This window comes from Diaporthe citri (genome assembly GCF_014595645.1).
Source record: "Diaporthe citri strain NFHF-8-4 chromosome Unknown scaffold_20, whole genome shotgun sequence".
Lineage (NCBI taxonomy): Eukaryota > Fungi > Ascomycota > Sordariomycetes > Diaporthales > Diaporthaceae > Diaporthe > Diaporthe citri.
In genome coordinates, this window is record NW_025064865.1 from 188,124 (window position 1) to 208,115 (window position 19,992).

At 36.1% G+C, this 19,992-nt stretch overlaps 5 protein-coding genes across 5 annotated transcripts; 3 read left to right on the forward strand and 2 right to left on the reverse strand.

Annotated features, from left to right (window-relative positions):
- Positions 1 to 691: 691 nt before the first annotated feature.
- On the forward strand, positions 692 to 2,210 carry INS49_007479 (uncharacterized protein; the record flags this gene model as incomplete). Its single annotated transcript, XM_043168242.1, has 3 exons — positions 692 to 848; positions 922 to 1,799; positions 1,881 to 2,210. The coding sequence occupies 3 exons, from the start codon at positions 692 to 694 to the stop codon at positions 2,208 to 2,210; spliced, it is 1,365 nt and encodes a 454-aa protein (XP_043016918.1).
- A 2,369-nt stretch (positions 2,211 to 4,579) lies between these two features.
- Positions 4,580 to 6,321, forward strand: INS49_007480 (uncharacterized protein; the record flags this gene model as incomplete). The annotated part of the gene is made up of 3 exons (XM_043168243.1): positions 4,580 to 4,935; positions 5,006 to 5,085; positions 5,162 to 6,321. The coding sequence occupies 3 exons, from the start codon at positions 4,580 to 4,582 to the stop codon at positions 6,319 to 6,321; spliced, it is 1,596 nt and encodes a 531-aa protein (XP_043016919.1).
- Positions 6,322 to 6,607: 286 nt separating this feature from the next.
- Positions 6,608 to 7,553, reverse strand: INS49_007481 (uncharacterized protein; the record flags this gene model as incomplete). Its single annotated transcript, XM_043168244.1, has 2 exons — positions 6,608 to 6,981; positions 7,064 to 7,553. 2 exons carry the CDS (start codon positions 7,551 to 7,553, stop codon positions 6,608 to 6,610), a joined length of 864 nt encoding a protein of 287 aa, XP_043016920.1.
- A 2,131-nt stretch (positions 7,554 to 9,684) lies between these two features.
- Positions 9,685 to 11,160, forward strand: INS49_007482 (uncharacterized protein; the record flags this gene model as incomplete). The annotated part of the gene is made up of 1 exon (XM_043168245.1): positions 9,685 to 11,160. One exon carries the CDS (start codon positions 9,685 to 9,687, stop codon positions 11,158 to 11,160), a length of 1,476 nt encoding a protein of 491 aa, XP_043016921.1.
- A 271-nt stretch (positions 11,161 to 11,431) lies between these two features.
- Positions 11,432 to 11,935, reverse strand: INS49_007483 (uncharacterized protein; the record flags this gene model as incomplete). Its single annotated transcript, XM_043168246.1, has 1 exon — positions 11,432 to 11,935. One exon carries the CDS (start codon positions 11,933 to 11,935, stop codon positions 11,432 to 11,434), a length of 504 nt encoding a protein of 167 aa, XP_043016922.1.
- Between the last annotated feature and the right edge of the window lie 8,057 nt (positions 11,936 to 19,992).

Here is a 19,992-nt window from a genome sequence, read left to right on the forward strand (position 1 = left end):
AGTTTGCAAAAGAACAGGCGCGGAACAATGCCTACAGGAAGAAGTAGGCAAGGAAGGGAATCCTCTGCCCGGGCTGATATATCTAGTAGATATCTATCTAGTATCTTGGCTGGGGATTGACCGTGCATGACTCTGGGCATTCATCGAGGCTGGTGCTTGGCGATCTTACCTTTCCCGAATCTGCATTCAGGGTCCAGGCCCTGGCCCAGGTCGTCCAGTCCTAATCCTGGTCCGGGCCGGACACTGGGACACTTCCTTTGCAAACTCGACGCGCCCCTGTCGTAACGAAACACCCGACTTTTTGTTGCACGCGTCAGTTTGTCGGTCAGAGCGTCAGACCATTTTGCCCCTTAGCATAACGTGGTCTCGGAGCATTGGCCAGCTCGTGAGCTATCGACAACCACCAACGAGGAAAAAGTCTGCGTCAAGCTGAGCTCACGTAGTCGCAGCCCTTGCGTCGTCACCCGTGGGAGTCTACCTATCCTGATCCTGCGTTACCATTCACTTGGGATCGCCCTAAAGCTTCTCCGCAGGGTACCTACCATTCAGGCCAGGGGGTTCTAAAGTTTCACCAAGGCACACTGTCGTCGCCGCCAAGAGGCTTGCTCCTCCAACAGTGTACCCAACACGACCGACCCCAGCACTTGAGGGTACAAGTAGGGCAAAGCCATCATCGGTGCTGTCCCTCATGATGGATCAGAAGATAGTGTTCAGTGAGAAGCTCTCCAAGGCAGATACCTTGATTCTCAAGAACCTTGAGGCCGACATCAAGGATGTATCATCAAGGCCTCCTCCGTCCAACGGCCATGCCGCCGGCAAAGAGAACGGTCACACAAAGACCGCCAATGGTAGGTAGCACACCCGTTCCCTTATTTCCGACGACCTGCTTGTGGCCCAGGCCTTGCTAAACGTTACTCACAGGCTCGGCCTACCACCCAGAGGATCCCGTGTCGGTGCCCAGCGAGGAGGAGGCCAACCGTGACGAGGCGGCCCTGGCCATGATGACGGGCATGAACGACCCAAGCGGTACCTACTTTGAGCCCTCCGTCTTCAACACCTGGGATCTGAGCACGTTGGGCAAGCTGCCGCCCGTGCTGGACCGGCTGCTCAAGTCCTACGTCGAGCTGGGCAAGTCCATCGTGCGCGTCGAGACGGACGTCGTCATGCTCACCCACATGATCCTGTACTTCACCACCTCGGTGCCGTCGGCCCTGTGGCTCTTCTACCACTTCACCTGGGTCCACGGCGTCATGCACACCGTCATGCAGGTCTCCTACACCGGCGCCTACACCCTGATGATGCACCAGCACATCCACGGCCGCGGCGTTCTCAACAAGTCCTACGCCTGGTTCGACCTCACCTTCCCCTACCTGCTGGACCCCCTCATGGGCCACACCTGGAACTCGTACTTCTACCACCACGTGAAGCACCACCACGTCGAGGGCAACGGCCCGGACGACCTGAGCTCCACCATCCGGTACCAGCGTGACAGCCTCTGGCACTTCTTGCAATACGTCGGGCGCTTCTACTTCTTCGTCTGGCTCGAGCTTCCCCTCTACTTCTTTAGAAACAACAGGCCGGTGTTCGCGCTCAAGGCAGCCTTCTGGGAGTTCAGCAGCTACGCCCTGCAGTACACCATGTGGAAGCTCAACTGGAGGGCGTCCATCTTTGTGTTCCTGCTGCCCCTGGCCATCATGCGCCTTGGCTTGATGATTGGAAACTGGGGCCAGCATGCGCTCGTGGACCGGGACGAGCCAGACAGCGACTACCGGTCAAGCATCACCCTGCTCGATGTGCCAGTACGTGGCTTTCCCATTTTCTTTATTAACCCCTTCCCTTCCCCTTGCCGCTTCGAGCACAGGTGACTGACTGTCCACCAGAGCAACCGCCACTGCTTCAATGACGGGTACCACACCTCTCATCATCTCAACCCCATGAGGCACTGGCGCGAGCACCCGGTGGCCTTCCTCAAGGCCAAGCACACCTACGCCTCGAACGGCGCCCTGGTCTTCCACGACATCGACTACCTCTTCATGACGGTCACGCTGCTCCGCAAGGACTATGCCCGGCTGGCCGAGTGCATGGTGCCCATTGGCGAGAAGCAGATCCGCATGACCATGGAGGAGCGCGCCGTGATGCTCAGGAGGCACACGACTGCCTTCACCGAGGACGAGATCAAGGCCAAGTTTGGCAACGCCAAGACGGAGTGAGATCTTGGTGCGCGGCTTAAAAGGGGCATCCCTGGTGTCGCGTATGTGGGTGGTGATTGCAAAGGTCACTCACTCACTCACTCATGCGAATAAGACAATGAATGCGGGCCTACCGCATTTTGAATCGGACTAGACGTGTAGATACATAACGATGAAGCTGGTACATGATCTCATAGCGGACTATACAGACCATAGAGCGAAGATCAAATGATTAGAGGTGGAGGAGACTCCGTCGCCACAGTGCGGGAGTCAGATATACATGGGAATAGACTTGTGCCCCTCCTCTGCCCACTCTACACGCACTTGCTCGGAGCATTATGATAAGACGTGTGATCATGGGGTCAATGTAACGTGTTAGGGCAACGCATGAACCCGGCTACTGATATGTGCCTTGCCAGGGTGACCATTTCAGCTGACAAACGTCGCCTCGTCCGACTGCACACAAAACCACAATGTGGTGGCCAAGTTTGACTGGACAAGATCACCAGCACATGCAGACCCGCCCAGGACAACTTTCAGTAGAGTGACAACAGCAACACCCTCCTATGGGATTCCTCCTGCGGGATAGGCTCCTACTGGATAGCCTCCTTTGGGATAACCTTCTTTGGGATGACCTCCTTTGGGATAACCTGTGTTGGGGTAACCTGCTATTGGATAGTTTCCTGCAGGATAATCTCCTACGGGATAAATTTCCATCGGGTAGACTGTCATAGGCAAACAACCTGTAGGAACATCTTTTACAAGATAAGCGACGGTGGGATAGCCTCCCATGCGGGCATCTCCTACAGCAGGACGTTTTCCAATAGGTCAGATGTGGGACAATCTGACGTGGCACAACACAGGCAGCGATAGTTCCTGATTGGGTGAGTAGCCTGCTAGGGGATGCACTCCTATGAGCTGTGCTGGGAAACTCAGATGAAAAGGTTATCCTGCAAGGACGAGCGTATCATGCACGCGTGTGCGTGCATACGCAAAGCAAGCTCTAACGCGTCGAGGTTCTTCAGTACAGTCGCAGGTGCTCTCGGGGAAACACACTTCCCATTCCGAGTGATGGCTGCGACAGGTGCCTCTGACAACTGCCGGCTTCTCAGCCCCAGGTCTGTCCGCATGTCAGATTGTCCGGTCTTTCTGTCTGCATACGGCGCTGCCCACCTTCCTCAAATGATGGGTGTGAATCCCTAGCGGTCCACCGGGCCTAGGTAGCCCCTGTACTTTTAGATCTCGTTGACGCCACGTTCTGGGGTGATATTTGTCACGCTGCCTGGTCGCAACATTTTCCTCAATCTTCGAGACATAATATGTCCCTTGCAGGTGTTCATCTAACGTGCATAGCATTGAGAAGTCCAACCGATATTTTCGCTTCGCGATCAACATTGGAACCTCAACATCATGGCGCCGATGTCCTCGGAGAGGATCACTAGGATGGATCGACGTGAGACGGAAGGGCGAGGAGCGACGTACCCCGCAAGAACCATTCTTCCAGACCCAACCACCCGACCCTGGCGGGCCTGGCAGACATTTCTTCCCCCCAGGCAAATCCCCAGATCAGCCCCCAGATGCGGTCCCACAGAAATAAGTTCTGATGTGAGAATTGCCCATTTGGCTACTAGGGACGACGGCCGGCGGCCGACTGTGTCCCGCCCCGGCAAAGACCAACTCCTTTGAGTCAGCTGTTTTACGCGGCTCGTCGGCTAAAGGCTCGGGCAAATAATGTTTGTAAAGCTTATTCACTTACTCAGTGCTTAGCTATACCATAGAAGCTTGTCTTCATACCTGGAAAAGGTTACAATTAACCTCGGTGATGGAGGCCATAGCCAGAACGTTTACGAGAATGCAACCAGGCCAGCGCCTAATATCCGGCACTGGCACTTCAAGGTACGACACGCCGCTGGGGTACCATACCCTTATTGTGGTTCCCAACACCACAAAGTTCCAAGGGCCCGCGCCAACGGCACCAGCACGAAAATGGATCAGGTTGAGCTAATGGACCACCCAGATGGGACGCTTGTCCTGGGGCAGCCGTCACTGGCTGCTGGGAGCCGGATCATCTCCGCATATTAGCTTCCATGCAGGCTACCCTGGCCCTGGATACCCAGCCGTTGCTGCCAACCCTTGGAGATCATTGCCTGTATCCCCTGTAAAGGTAGTATCGATCTCCCGACTAGTGTTGCAACCCTTCTTGGATCAGCCTAAGCCTTCGCCGTGAATGGCCTTCCTCCCGGTGGAATGAATTTCCTGCCTCTGCCAACCGACGCACGCGTCTTGTCCGTGCCGATCGGCTCTTGCGTATTTTATCCTGCCTGTCCGTCAGCTCTCAGCGGCGGCCAAGCCCCGGCCCTCGTGATATTGACATTCCTTTCGGTACCAAAATGGCAGACAACGAGAAAGTGTCACCGACAACATCGGCGCCTGAGGTCGAATCAGGCCCGACCAACACAGACTTAGCAAAGAGGGTCACCACCAAGGACGAGCTCCACGAGTATCGCGAGAATGATGGCTACGTCCTTGATGCCGAGAACTCTGACGGGAGCCCATCGGACACGGGCGTGAAGCTCGCGGCAGATGGCCACACTCGCCTCATCCCCCAACCAAGTGATGATCCTAAGGATCCTCTGAACTGGAGTTGGAGGAAGAAGCACACAATTCTTTTCATCATTGCTGCCGCTGCCTTTCTGCCCGATTATGGCAGCGCGACAGGCGCGGTAACACTTATTCCTCAGGCTGCGTATGTCGCTCTCCTTGGTCTTTTTGGGGGCGCAAGCCAGATACAGGACGGGACGCTGACATGCCCGTAGTGAATGGAACATGACACCAGATGAGGTTAATCACTCTCAAGCAGGAAATGTCTTCATGTTGGGTGCCGGTGGTATATTCGGTATGTGTATCCCAAAATGCATAGAGAGACCTGGCCTCTGGCCGTTGGATCTGACTGACACGATCGAATTCCGCAGCCGTTGTACTTTCTGCCTATTTCGGACGTCTCCCAGTGGCGTTTTATTTCCTCGTGGTGGCCTTTGCTACCGCTGCGTGGTGCGCAGGTGCCGTTACATTCGAGTCTTTTATGGGCGCCCGCATCCTCAACGGCTTCTTCTCAACCGTCACACAAGGCGGAGGAATGATGTTTATCCAGGACATGTTCTTCTTCCACGAACGCGCGCGCAAGATCAACATCTGGGCGTCTTTCTTCGTCATGAGCCCTTACATGGGCCCGCTCCTCGCGGCCTTCATGACGGCGTTCAAACCATGGCCGACTCCCTTCTGGGTGTACACGGCCGAGACAGGCGCCGTCCTGCTTCTCACCATGTTCTTGGTCGACGAGACGTACTACGACCGACGCATTCCGGCCGCTGAGCAGCCGGAGCTGGGCAGCCGATTCTCGCGCCTGCTCGGCATCTCGCAGTTCCGCTCTCGGCGTCTGCGCAACTCGTTCCCGCGGGCTTGCATGCGTGTCGTCAAGGTCATCCTCAAGCCCACGGTGCTTCTGACGGCGATTTACTATCTGCTTACCTTTGCGTGGGTCGTCGGCATCAACACGACGCTTTCAATCTTCCTCACGCCGCTGTACAACTTCGGCCCGCTGCAGATCGGTTACTTTTACTTCACGCCAGTCGTCGCGGTCCTTCTAGGCGAGCTAACGGGTCACTTCTTGCATGATATCCTGGCAAAGAGTTACATAAAAACCCACAAGGGCCACTTCGAGCCCGAGGTGCGGCTGCGAGCCATCTTCTTCTCGCTCCCGCTCATGATCGTGGGCCTCGTACTCGTTGGCCAGGCGCTGGAGAACGCGTGGCACTTCATGGCCCTGTCCGTCTCTTGGGGTCTTTACGTCTACGGCATCATGATCACCACCGTCGCCGTGAGCAGCTACTGCCTCGACAGCTACCCGGAAGCCAGCGGCGAGGTCAGCGCGCACCTGAACAACGCCCGTACGCTGGGCGGCTTCGTCATCTCCTACTTTCAGGTGCAGTGGGCTGAGAAGCAGGGGACCAAGGTTAGCTTCGGGATCCAGGCCGCAGTCGTTGCGGCGGCGTTCGGGATTATCCTCTTCCTGATGGTCTTTGGCAAGAGGCTGAGGATCTGGGCTGGGCCGCTTCGTTTCGCTACTGCGTAAGGTCGAAGGGGAGGCCGCAGGGAGGGTGATTTGTTTCAACGAGGAATGAATGCTCTCTATCTAATACACCTCGTTTCAAGATCTGGACAGTGGGGATTTAAAAAGCACCCCAAGGTGGTGTCATTGCGTGAGCCGCATCGCCGATGAGTACCAGCCTTCCTTTGGTGTAGGTGGGCAAGGGGTCGTGGTCTCTCAGTTCCCAAAGCTTGATGTTCTCTGCTTGCCTAGCCGCACAAACATAGGGGTCAGTTCTCATGAAAAGATTATTCGCGGTTAAAACCAAAAGCTACAGGTGTACGTACTCGAGCAGAGGGCGAACATAGAAATTACCGAAGACTCTCAGCAAATCTTCTTTCTCACCCGGAGCCACCCAAGAGTCCGCAGGCGGCAGTTTGATCAACGAGTCAGGGGCAATGCAGCCAACGTTGAGCAGCTCATGATTTCGACAAGGATAGGTGACGATTGTCCTACCTGATCCGTCCGAGGCGATTAGCATGGTTATTTCTACTGGTGTAGTAGTGCTCATGGCCGGAACATTCCCTTTGAGGACGGCACCATTTGGGAGAACAAAGCGGGGCATGGAGGCACCTGAAGCTCTCGGTTGGTCGCCCTCTTTGCCCACGACCAAGTGGCGGGTGGCAGACTTGATGCCGTCTGCGCCTGGAATTGTTATCTGTTAGCACAGCCATGCTCAAGGTTTCGAACAAACCAGGGAAACGGATGCCAAGTAACATGGTCTTACCAATAACCAGATCCGACGGCACGACCGTGCCGTTGCCTAATTCCACATCACCACTGTCCGTGTTCACATCCACCACATCCGCCCGCCATTTAATCGTTGCTGGCGCTCCGTCTATACCCAACTCTACGGATGGAGCCGTCGCAAGACGCAACAGCTCGTTCCACAGGTCTATCCGGTGAACAACATACCAGTCGCTCCCGAAGGCCTCTTTAATTCCAGTCAGGGCAGTCTCCTGGATCAAATTGCCCTTGTGGTCGAGGGTGCGGGCCTTTTCAAGCACAAGCGCGCCGCAATTCCTGGGCTCCCAGCCATACTGGTCGAGAATTCTGGTCGCATTTGGCCCCGGCGTGATGGCTGCGCCAACCTCGTTGCCGCCGGCTGACCGTTCTAGCACAGTGACGTGGTGCTTCTCTCGGAGCACACGAGCTGCGAAGAGCCCGGCAATGCCGGCCCCGATGAGGGAAATTTGCAACGGCGTTTCATGTGACATCTTTGGGGTAAACGTTTATCAGGGAAAAAGTAATTAGAATTTATTCTGTAAAGCCCTTTTGTTCCTCTTGATTGATTCGGCGGCTGTCATCGTAATCACTGTCTTGAAAACCTTCCCAATTCGACCCACCTTGATTGCATCCATTCACTCATTCCCAAGCCACACCTACGGCATCCTCGTGTTGCCCAGTCGATTTCCGAACCGTGGGTGCTATCACCTGGCCACGTGCACTTTCGGGCCGATGCGGGCCTCCACCTCGGGAAACTGTGTGGCCGCATCGGCTTCGTGAACCTCGCCGCTGCCGATTACACTCGCCCCCACTCTCGCTTCCCGACCAGAGAGCCACCGTGACTCCGCAAGGAGCTCCCCATTAACCAAGCCATCGTTCACTCGCAGATTCGGCATCTCACGCCATTGGCACAGTTCCGGGATTCAAGTGTGTGTACACGAGCTACGATCCAAGGGTCGCGCCTGAATTCAAGCACGCGTAGCTCTAGGTCGCTCCAGGTGTTCGGGCGTCCAGAACAAGTAGAATGCTTGCTTGAGGTGGCATGCGTTGATTTTCTTGTCGCATTCATCTGAGCCTGCCGCAGAGGGAGTCATCCTGTTTTGCGTGTTCGAGCTGAGCCCATAGCCGCAGTCTGGCCAAAGGCTTGCATGTAGCCGTGAGATCTGCCGCCCGCGTTAAGACTCTGGTGACAACTTGTACCAATTTGCCCTGTACGGAGGCTCCACAACAAGGAAAAGAAGTGAGCGGAATACCTCCACTGACTAGCTCGGTTCGGATGGGCTGCACATAAGTTGATCTCGTCTACAACAGCAGTCAGTGACAAGGTAACTAGGCAGCTTCTAGAGCTTTGCCCAGGTATCCGCTATCGGCAATGAAAACGAACTTAGTCAGCACCCGGCCTCGGTGCCAACGTCGACTGTTCCCGTCTACCGGCACCAATGGAATAATCCTCCCTCCCCGCGTTCAAACATACTTTTTGTGGACAGAGGCAACGTATACGTGTTTACAAGTTAACAAACGTCACTTAGGTAAAAACTACATAGGCCCGAATAACCAGGTCGGGACGGGAGCAAACACCCGGGAGGGGTGGACAATATCAGACTACACTGCCCTTATGCTCCTTTTCATTCCAGATCATTGGTCCACATCCATCAGACATGGCCAAGGCATCACTCGGGGCCACATTCTCACCCAAAGGAGCCGAGGAATCTGTCATCAGACCTGTCGCGTGAGTCAATGATCGTTTCCCACCCACTCTCACTTTTATAGGAAGGCAATGGAAGACGGAGAGGGTAGAGACCGCACACAGGCCATTCTAGTCCTACGGCATATCCTGCTCCACTAACAATCGTCATCATAGATGCCATAGGTGTCGCCAACGACGGTCATATTGCTCCAAGGATCGTCCTAAATGTACCAGATGCGCTGCCGGCGGGTTGGAATGTGTGTACGAAGAGGCTAGGAAGATCACAATCAATGAATCGTGAGCCACCGTGCCTTTCCCTAAACCGTTTGGCCACCGCCTGACACCACGAACAGGTACCTAAGAGAGCTTGAAACCAAGGTCTCACAACTAGAGGCGAGGAAAAGTATCACCCAAGTTCAATCTGATTCGTCGAATCCTACCGGAACAACTCACCGATTCAATGAATATGACGATGACATAATCCTTCCCGAGGCTTTCTCAGAGCTCAGCCTGGAGGCGTCTGAGAATCCCGCAAACAGTTGGATCCCTGCCCCGGCCATTCTTAATTCAAACACTGACAGCCCGTCGTAGGCTTCAAGGGCCCGGCACACTCGGACCACTTCCTCAGGAGTTTTAGGAAGGCGTCTCTCCATTTTGATGATGGTAGCCTTGATTGTGATACCGACTTATATGACCGAGCCGCACTGCCTTCAAGGCGTCTGTCGAACATAAGCCATATTCGATTGCCTCCAATAGATATTGCACGACAACTATTCGCGGCTCAATATACATATATCGGCACGATATTCTCCTTTGTTTCTCCATCCGCGTTTGAAACGCTTCTCCGGGAGGCATATCAGAGCTCACTCGTGCTCGTCGACCAAGATGCCTGCCTTACATATGCCAAACTGCTGGTCATCCTGGCTTTTGGTAAGATGTACTCGGTCAATCAGTGGATTGACTACGACGGCCCCCCTGGCTTTGACTATTTTACCCACGTGCTACAGCTTCTGCCAGACCTACATGAGCAAGGTAGCGTACTCTTTGTGGAGACTCTCGCCTTGGTGGGCTTCTTCATGCAAAACCTGAATCGCAGAGATGCTGCTTCCTTGTATATTGGGTCAGCACTACGCATGGCTATCACCCTTGGCCTACACCAAGAACCAACGGTCGCGGGCATTGAAGAGGAGGCAAAGGAGCATAGGCGCCGGGTCTGGTGGAGCGTGTACAGTCTAGACCGTATTCACAGCGTCAAGTCTGGGAATCCGATCACCATCCACGATGAGGACATTGGCGTCGAACTCCCTTCCAGACTCCCGAGTGAGCCAGAATTCTGCCCCGCAGTCGTTCTGAGGCACTACACGAAGCTCTCCCAGATAAACGGGCAAATCATGACCAGTATCTACCGCCGAAAGCCGAAGTCGGGCACTAGCCTGATGGCCGCCGTGCAACGCATCATCTTAGCTCTGTCCCGGTGGCAACAGGAGCTCCCCGAAGAACTTCGATTCGAGCCAGCCAAACTCAGCACAAGCAGAGAGTCCGTGTCAACGTTGCTCTACTACTCACAGTGTATCCATATGACGGCACGGCCACTGCTGTTTCATGTTGTCCAGGCCCGCCTCAGGGGCGGCCTCGAAGACAAAGAAGCCAACTGGAGGATCGGCCTCACACAGACCACGGTCAAAGTGATTGACATGTGCATCTCCGCAGCCAAGGACACAATCAATATGATGACGATAGCTGCCCAGAAGAACCTGGTCGCTACTTACGGCTACATGGACTCGGATTATGCTTTCTCTGCCGCCATAGTCCTCGTTATGATCTGTGTGGCGTTCCCGACCGACGAGCAGAACAACGGGTCTATGAAAGCCGCCCTTGACCTGCTCCGAGGCATTGCGCATCGAGGAAACAGCCATCTTGCTGCTCGGTATCGTCTTCTGGCTCATCTTAGGGCAACATTCGTGCCTTTCGCCACGCCCACTCCGACTGGAGAGTCGAGACCCGGGCCATCCCACGTTGGTGGCTTCGATGTACCCTCTGCGCGTCACCTCACTCCATCGGTCGACCACCCCATGCCACAAGTGCTACCAGATAGCAGGCATAGAAGTGCACAAGAACCACATTCATCCCAACCTAACCCAACAGCCCATTTGCCAAGCATAACGACCAGTCATTCGCAACATGCTCAACCACTGCCTGAAACTTTCGACTTTACATTGTTTAACAACGCAAGCCTGGCCGACGGGATGTTTTACGACATAGATATGGCGGGGACTGATTATGATAATAACCAGGAATTCTGGGAGGAAGCCTTTGCGAATATCGCAGGTGATTCTGGCAATAGTCTCGTGGAGAGCCTAGAGTGGGGCCAGGCCGCATTGGACCATTATGAAGGCAATGTAGACATGTAACACGAAAAGATAGCTTTGGATATTGAGTTTGCAGACGGAGAATTAGAAGCCAATGAATTGTATCTATAATTTAATTTATTCGCTTAGTGCTTAAAGTTATATTAAGTATTGTGGATTTACACAGAGCCATTAAGGTGCATCTATATAACTGGGAGTTTAGGCATTGGTGCACACCAAAGCATTAAGCCACAAGTTAGTACACCCTGCATTAATCTCGGTGTTCCACTTGCGGAAATTGGCAACAGTAATGCTCTGCTTCTGCGCAATGGCATCACACGAGTCGCCCGAGACAACCTTGTAAAAGCGGCTGCAGTTGGACATTTGAGGCGACCACCTCGCAGCTGTCGCCAGACTCGACCTTGTAGTAGCGGTCGCAGTTGGCAGCGGTGCCGGGCATAATGGGGGAAACGCCCGGGTCGGGTGCGGAAGTGGTCGTGGTGCTGGTCCGAATAGTGGTGGGCGGCTGGGTGGTACTAGTGGTAGGAGTCGGGGGCTCAGGTTGGGTCAGGGAAGTGGTTGGCTCATCAGGAGTGTACTCCCCAACAACACAGTATAACTTGCCGGCCTTAAGATTCGAGCAGGTTACACCAGGGTTAATATTGATGAAATCATCAACCGAGATGCCCCAGCAAGACGCGAGGCTCTTGCAGGTCTCGCTACTCTCGGCCAGTAGGTTGAAGTAGCACTCAACACCGCGGCGGGCGTGTGTTTTGGCTGAGACCAAGGCCGGGCCCGAGATAAGCCCAGCGGCGGCAGTAATAATATAAAGATGCATAAAGTATATCTTTTTTAAATTCTATTTAAAAATAAATAATTTATTATAATTTTATATAAATTAATTTTAATAATAATTAATTATTTATTTTTAATTAATTTAATTAAATTAAAAAAATTAATAAATATATAATATAATTTAAAATTATTAATATTTTAATAAAATAAAATATTTTTAATATTTATTATATTTTTAATTATTATATTAAATTTAAATAAATTAATATAATATAATTTATTAATAAATAAAATATATTAATAAATAAAATAATTTTTTATATTTTTTAACTTTAATTAATTTTAATATTATTAAAAGTTAATAAATATATAAAAAGTTAATATTATTTATTTTTAATTTTTTAATTTTAATTAATTTTATTTTTTAAAATAATTAAAAATAATATAATATAATAAAACATTATTAAAATTTTAATAAAATAAGTTTTTATTAATAATATAATTTATTAATAAATAATAAATATTAATAAATAATAAATATTAATAAATAATAAAGATTTATAACTTTATTTAATTTTAATTAATATTAATATTACTTTAAAGTTAATAAATAAATAAAAAGTTAATATTAATTAATAATAATTACTTTTAATTTTTTATTTTTAATTAATTTAATTAATTTAAAGTAATTAATATAAATATAATATAAGTTTAAAATAAATAATTTTTAATAAAAAACTTATATTTTATATTAAATAATATTAATTATATTATTAAAAATATAATTTATTATAAATTATTAAAATAAATATATTTATATTATTTAATATTAATTAAGTTAAATTTATTATAATATAATTAAAATTTAATTAATTTAACTTTTTTTATTTTTTTTATAAAGTTTTATATTATATTTAATTTTATTATAATTATTATATTATTATTTAATTACTTTATTATAAATTAATTTTTTAATATTATTATTTATTTTATTAATTAATTAATTGCTTTTTCTTTTATTTTTTTTAAATAAAAACTTAAAAGTTCTTAATAATAAATATTTTTTTAAATTATATTTAAGTTTTTTTAATTTTTTAATATTTAATAAATATTATATTAATATTTTTAAAAATATAAATTTAATTTTTTAAAATAATAAATTTATATATTATTATTTATATACTTTTTATTATTTAATTAAAAGCTTTTATAATTAATATAAAAAGCTTTTTTAATAAATAAAAATTTTATTTTTAATAAAGCTTAATTATTTAATAATTTATTAAGCATTAAATAATATTTAAAACTTTTAATATTAAGGAAAAATAAAAAAGGTTTATATAAAAGTTTATAAGTATATATTAAGCTTAAAAAAAATAAAATTTAAATTTTAAAGTAAAATTTTATTATAAGTTATTATAAATATAAAAAAAATTAAATTTAATAATATAATTAATAAATACTTAAATAAAAAAATTAATTTAAATATTATATATATATTTTAAAAATAAATATAATATAATATTTAATAATTAAAAAAAAAAAAAAAAATATAATAATATATTAATAAAAATAATATTATTATTTTTATAATATATTAATTAAATTTAATTAATATTAATATTTAATATATATTTTTTATTTATTATTTAATATATTTATTAAAATATTAAATTTATTTTAAATTAATTTTATTATTTATTTATTTATTTAAAGTAAGTTTAATAATTTAATTATTTAAAAAACTTAATTTTATAACTTAATTTATAAAATAATAAATAATTTAATATAATATATTAATAAATAAATAATATAATAAATAAATAAATATATTAATAAATAAATAATATTAATAAATAAATACTTTTTTTATAATATTTATTAACTTTATTAATATTAATACTTATTTAATACATTTAATTTATTAAAATTATATTATTAATTAATATTAATTAATATTAATTATATTTAATTTCTTAGTTTTAATTAATTTTATTAATTTAAAGAAGTTAATATAAGTATAATATAATTAAGAATTATTAAGGTTTATATAAATTAACTTCTTTTTAATATTAATTGCGTTTTAATTTTTTATATTAATTTTATTTTAATTTACTTATTTAAATATTTAATGCATTAAAAATTAATAATTATAATATATATTTTTTATTTAAAGAAAATAAAATCCTTTTAATTATTTAAGCTATTTATAACTTTAAAAAAGCTGGTTAAAAACCTTTAAAAATAATAATAATTATATATATTTTTAATATTCCTTAAATAACTCTTTAATATAAAATAAATTAATAATGTTTTTACAAAAAATTATGCATTAATATATATAAACTTAATTAAATTAAAAAGTAAATGCTTATTTAATATATTATTAAATAAAATATTAAAAAATTTTCTTTATAACTTTTTAATATAAAAAATATAATTAATTATTTATTAATATTATATAATATTAAATTTATTAATAAGCATTAAGCTTAACATTTTATAAATGCATAATTAAGCCTTAAAATTAAGTTTAATTATCTTTATAATTATTAAAAAGCTTTTTATAAAAATTTAAAAATTATTAAAAATTAATTTAAGTTTTTTTATAATATAATAATTAAGTATTAAATTATTAATAATAACTTTTATAATTTTAATAAAATTAGCTTTATATTAAATATAATTACTTTATTAATAATTATTATATATATTAATAAATATAAAAAAGTTAAATTAATTTAACTTAATAATTAAAAATAAATAATTATTATTAAATGCATTAATATAAATAAGTTATAAATTTTATTATTTATAATTATTTAAAGCATTTATTATTTTATTAATTAAGTAATAAAGTTAAGTTTTTTAAATAATTAAATTATTAAGCTTATTTTTAATAAATAAATAAATAATAAAATTAATTTAAAATAAATTTAATATTTTAATAAATATATTAAATTAAAAAAAATATTAATTATTAAATATTAATTATAAATAATTATAAAAGTTATATATTAATTAAATTTAAATAATATTATAAAAATAATAAAATTATTATTATTATATATATTATTATATTTATTTTATTTATTTTTTAATTATTAAATATTATATTATATTTATCTTTAAAATATATATATAATAAAATTAACTTTTTTATTTAAGCTTTTATTAATTATATTATTAAATTTAAGTTTTTTTTTATATTTAAAATAGCTTATAATAAAATTTATATAATAAAAAATATTAAATTTATATTTAAAGAAGCTAAAATTTCTTTTTAAAATTTTAATTTTATAATTTTTAAGCTTAATATTTATTTAAAACTTTAATATAATTCTTTTTTATTTTATTTTAAAAATAAAAGTTTTAAATATTATTAAATGCTTAATAAATTATTTAATAATTAAGTTTTATTAAAAGTAAAATCTTTAATTATTAAGAAAACTTTTTTATATTAATTATAAAAGTTATTAATTAATTAATAAAAAATATATAAATAATAATATATTTATTTATTATAATAAATAAATAAATTTATATACTTTAAAATATTAATATAATATTTATTAAATATTAAAGAGTTAAAAAAAACTTAAATATAACTTAAAAAAGCATTTATAATTAAGAAATTTTAAGCTTTTATTTAAGAAAAATAAAAGGAAAAGTAATTAATTAATAAAATAAATAATAATATTAAAAAAGTAATTTATAATAAATTAATTAAAAGATATTATAATAATTATAATAAAATTAAAATATAATATAAAAACTTATAAAAAAGATAAAAAAAGGTTTAATTAATTAAATTTAATTATATTATAATAAATTTAATTTAATTAATATTAATTAATATAAATATATTTATTTTAATAATTTATAATAAATTATATTTTTAATAATATAATTAATATTATTTAATATAAAGTATAATTTTTTTATTAAAAGTTAATTTATTTAAATTAATATTATATTTATATTAATCTTTTTAAATTAATAAAATTAAATAAATATAAAAAATTAAATATAATTAATATTAATTAATATTAATTTTTAATAAATTAAATATATTAAATAAATATTATTATGGGCTAGCCTTAGGTTATTTGCCGTAAGGTATTTAAATGGGGTTTATATTTAAAGTGTAAAGGAAAAGGTTTACTCCCCGTTTATACTTGCGCCAAAGCTTATTTTTATAGAGCCAAAGCTTACTAATTAATTATAATAAGCAAAGCCTAAATCATAATATATCCTTCTTTTCTAAGTCTTTATAGCAAGCCTTAAAAGGTAGCTATATAATAAAAAAGAAAGGATATTATAATTTAATTATAAATTAAATATTATTCTTTGCTTAGCTATTTAATTATACCTTAGCGCCTTTTAATTATATTAAAGGCTTAGCTTATTATTTATAATTAATATACCTTAGCCCTTATAATTTAATATATTAATTAAAGCAAATTAATAAAAAATAATTATTTAAGCATAAGCTAGTAATTAAATTAACGGCATTTTTATAATCTTTTAATATAAGCCTTTTATATAAGCTTCCTTACTTAAAACCTTAAGATTGCAAATTTATTATATAATTTATAATTAATTAATGCTTAATTATAAGTAATTTACTTTATTAATAAAAATTTCTTAAATTTTAAGTATTTTTATAATATTAAACTAATTAATATATAGTTAATTTACTTTAAGCTTAAGTTAGCATTAAGCTAGCTTTATTTTTAAGCCTTACTTTATAAAAAATATTTTATACCTCTTTAAATAAACTCCTTTTCTTTATTAACTTTAATTAATAAAAGCTATATCTTTATTTTTTTATAATAATTAAAATAATTATGCTTATAATAATTAAGTTAATTATATATAAAATATTTAACTTTACTTATTAAAATTATTATAATATTAATATTTATTACTTTATTATTTTAAGATTAAATATTATCCTTCTTTGTTATAATATTAAAAATATCTTTATATTATTATAAAGCAAAGTAAAAAGCCTTAAATATATTTAATTATTTCTTATAATTAAGCTAAGCTTTTATTATAAAAATTAAGCTATTAGCTATTAATAATATTTTATATTTATTTAGCTAACTTTAAGCCTTTATTATATAAGCTAATTAATTAAATTAAATAAGAAATTTTATTATTTTCTTTTTATAGTATTATTATAATATAATTAAGCTAAGCTTAGCATGCCTTTGCTTAAAAGGGTTCTTAAATACAAAGTAAACCTTTTTTAAAAAGCTTTTTAGCTATTCTTTAAATATCTTTATAAAATTAATATAAAGTAAAAACTAATTATAAAAAGTTCTTAGCTAATTAAATATATAAAAGAATTAAGCCTCTTTAGCGCTAATTACCTTTTTATTTATTACAAACTTAGCTTTTATCTTTATTAATTAAGTTATTAAATATTCTTAAGATAAAAATTCCTTTAAATAAGAAAAGATTTAATAAGTTACTATTATTCTTTTTAAGTTTTGCTATATTAAGTTTTATATAATTATATTATAAGTTTATAATATAAAAAGACTTTAAATATATATTATAAGCTAACCTTAGGTTATTTATTATAAGATATTTAAATAAGGTTTATATTTAAAGTATAAAGGAAAAGGTTTACTTTTTATTTATACTTATGTTAAAGCTTATTCTTATAAAGCTAAAGCTTATTAATTAATTACAATAGGCAAAGCCTAAACTATAATAAATATTAATATTAATAAAAGTTAATAAATATTATAAAAAATGCTTATTTATTAATATTATTTATTTATTAATAAATTATATTAAATAATTATAAATAATAAAATATATTAATTTTTTATATTAATATATTTAATAATTATAACTTATTTTTAATTATTAAGTTAAATTAATTTAACTTTTTTATATTTATTAATATATATAATTATTATTAATATAATATTAAGCATTAATAAGCAAGCCACCCTAATAAGCAAGCTACTTTTTTATAAATCGCTTTAATTTAACTTCTTAATGCATTTTTTCACATTATATCTTATAATAAATAAAATAAAAGAAAGTAATATTTAATTTATTATTTAAGCTATTAAATTTAACCCAAAATTAAGCATTTAATGCATAGCAAAGAAATATAATATTCCTTGCTTAACCCTTACTTATAAAATAGCTAGCTAAACCGCATAATATAATACTTACCTTAATAATAAGAAATTAATAAAAATAAAAAAAGAAATGCTTATTTAATATATATTTAACTAAGATTTATAAGAATACTTGCTTATTTTTAAGAATATTAAAGATATAGTAAATTCCTTACTTTATAATTATAATAACGGCGTTATTAGCATTAATTAAGTAAAAAGACTTATTTTATTAAAATTATATTTTAAAATATGCATTAATTATATATATAATTATTAAAAAGCCTTATATAAAGATTTTAATATAATAAATATATAATTTAACTTTATATTTAATATATATAAAAAATATAAAATTTTTAATTATAATATTTATAACTTTAATAAGTTAAGCTTTATAATAAGTATTAAATTACTTAAAATAATAATTATATATTTTAATTAATAAAGATAAGTAAAATAAATATAGCTTAGGAATTAATAATAAGTAATAATTATTAAATTAATTAATAAAAATAAATAATATAAATTATTATTTTTAATTATTATAGCTAAAATATATTTTATAAGCTAATATATTAAAAGTAGCTTTTTAAATAATTAATTAATTAAAATAAGCTTAAATAAATAAATAAATAATGAAATTATTATAAAATAAATTTAATATTTTAAAAAATATATTATATTATATATAAAGAATATTTATTAACTATTAATTTTTAATAAATATAAAAGTTATTATTTTATAAATTTTAAGTAATATTATAAAGTAAAAAATATTATTACTTTTTATATATCTTTTTATTTATTTTATTTACTTTAGCCATTAAATATTAAGTATTTTAATTTATTAAAAAAGATATATAATATAAAAATTGCTTAATTTAATAAGGCTTAAATTACTTATATTAATAAAATAAAGTTTTTTTTTACTTTTTATATTATATATAATAAGGTTTTTAAGCTAAAAATTATTAAAGAAAGTTTTTAAAGAATAAATTTAATACTTTATAATTAAAAAGCTATACTTTTTAAGCTAAATATTAAAATTTAAATATTAATAATAATATTAAGCTTTTTATTTTTACTTATATCTTAAATTTCTTAAATATTATATAATTTAATATAAATAATTTTTTAATTAACTTTAATTAAGAATTAAATTTTTTATTATTAAGAAAGCTTTTTAATATTAATTTTATTTATTATTAATTAATTATTAAAGAATATATAATTATTAATTTATATAATATTCTTATTAATATAGGAAAATAAAACTTTTTAAAAGGTAAATATAATAATTTCTAAGCATTAAAGGGTTAAAAAAATATATATATAAAATAAAGAAGCACTTAATATATAAAAGGTAAGGAAAATAATTAATAAAAAGGAAAAGAAAAAGCGGTTAGTTAATAAAATAAGTAATAATGCTAAAAAGTTAATTTATAATAAATTAATAAAAAGATAATATAATAATTATAATAAAATTTAATATAATGCATAAACTTATAAGAAAGATATAAAATTATTTATAAATTTTAATTTTAATTAAATTTAATTAATTTTTTTATTATAATATTATAATTTAAGTTATTATGCTATTAGTATAAAAAAGTGGCTTGCTTATTAGAATGGCTTGCTTATTAATGCTTAATGTTAATACTTATATTTATTATAAAATTAATTTTATTAAAATTATAAAAATTATTATTTATAATTTTATATTTAATTATTATATTATAAAGCAACTTAAATTAATTTTTAATAATTATAAAAATAAGTTATAAATTTATAAAGCATTAAGTTTAATATTTATTAATAAATTTAATATTATATAATATTAATAAAAAGTTAATTATATTTTTTATATTAAAAAATTATAAAAATGTTTTTTAAATATTTTATTTAATAATATATTAAATAAATATTTATAAATTTATATATATTAATA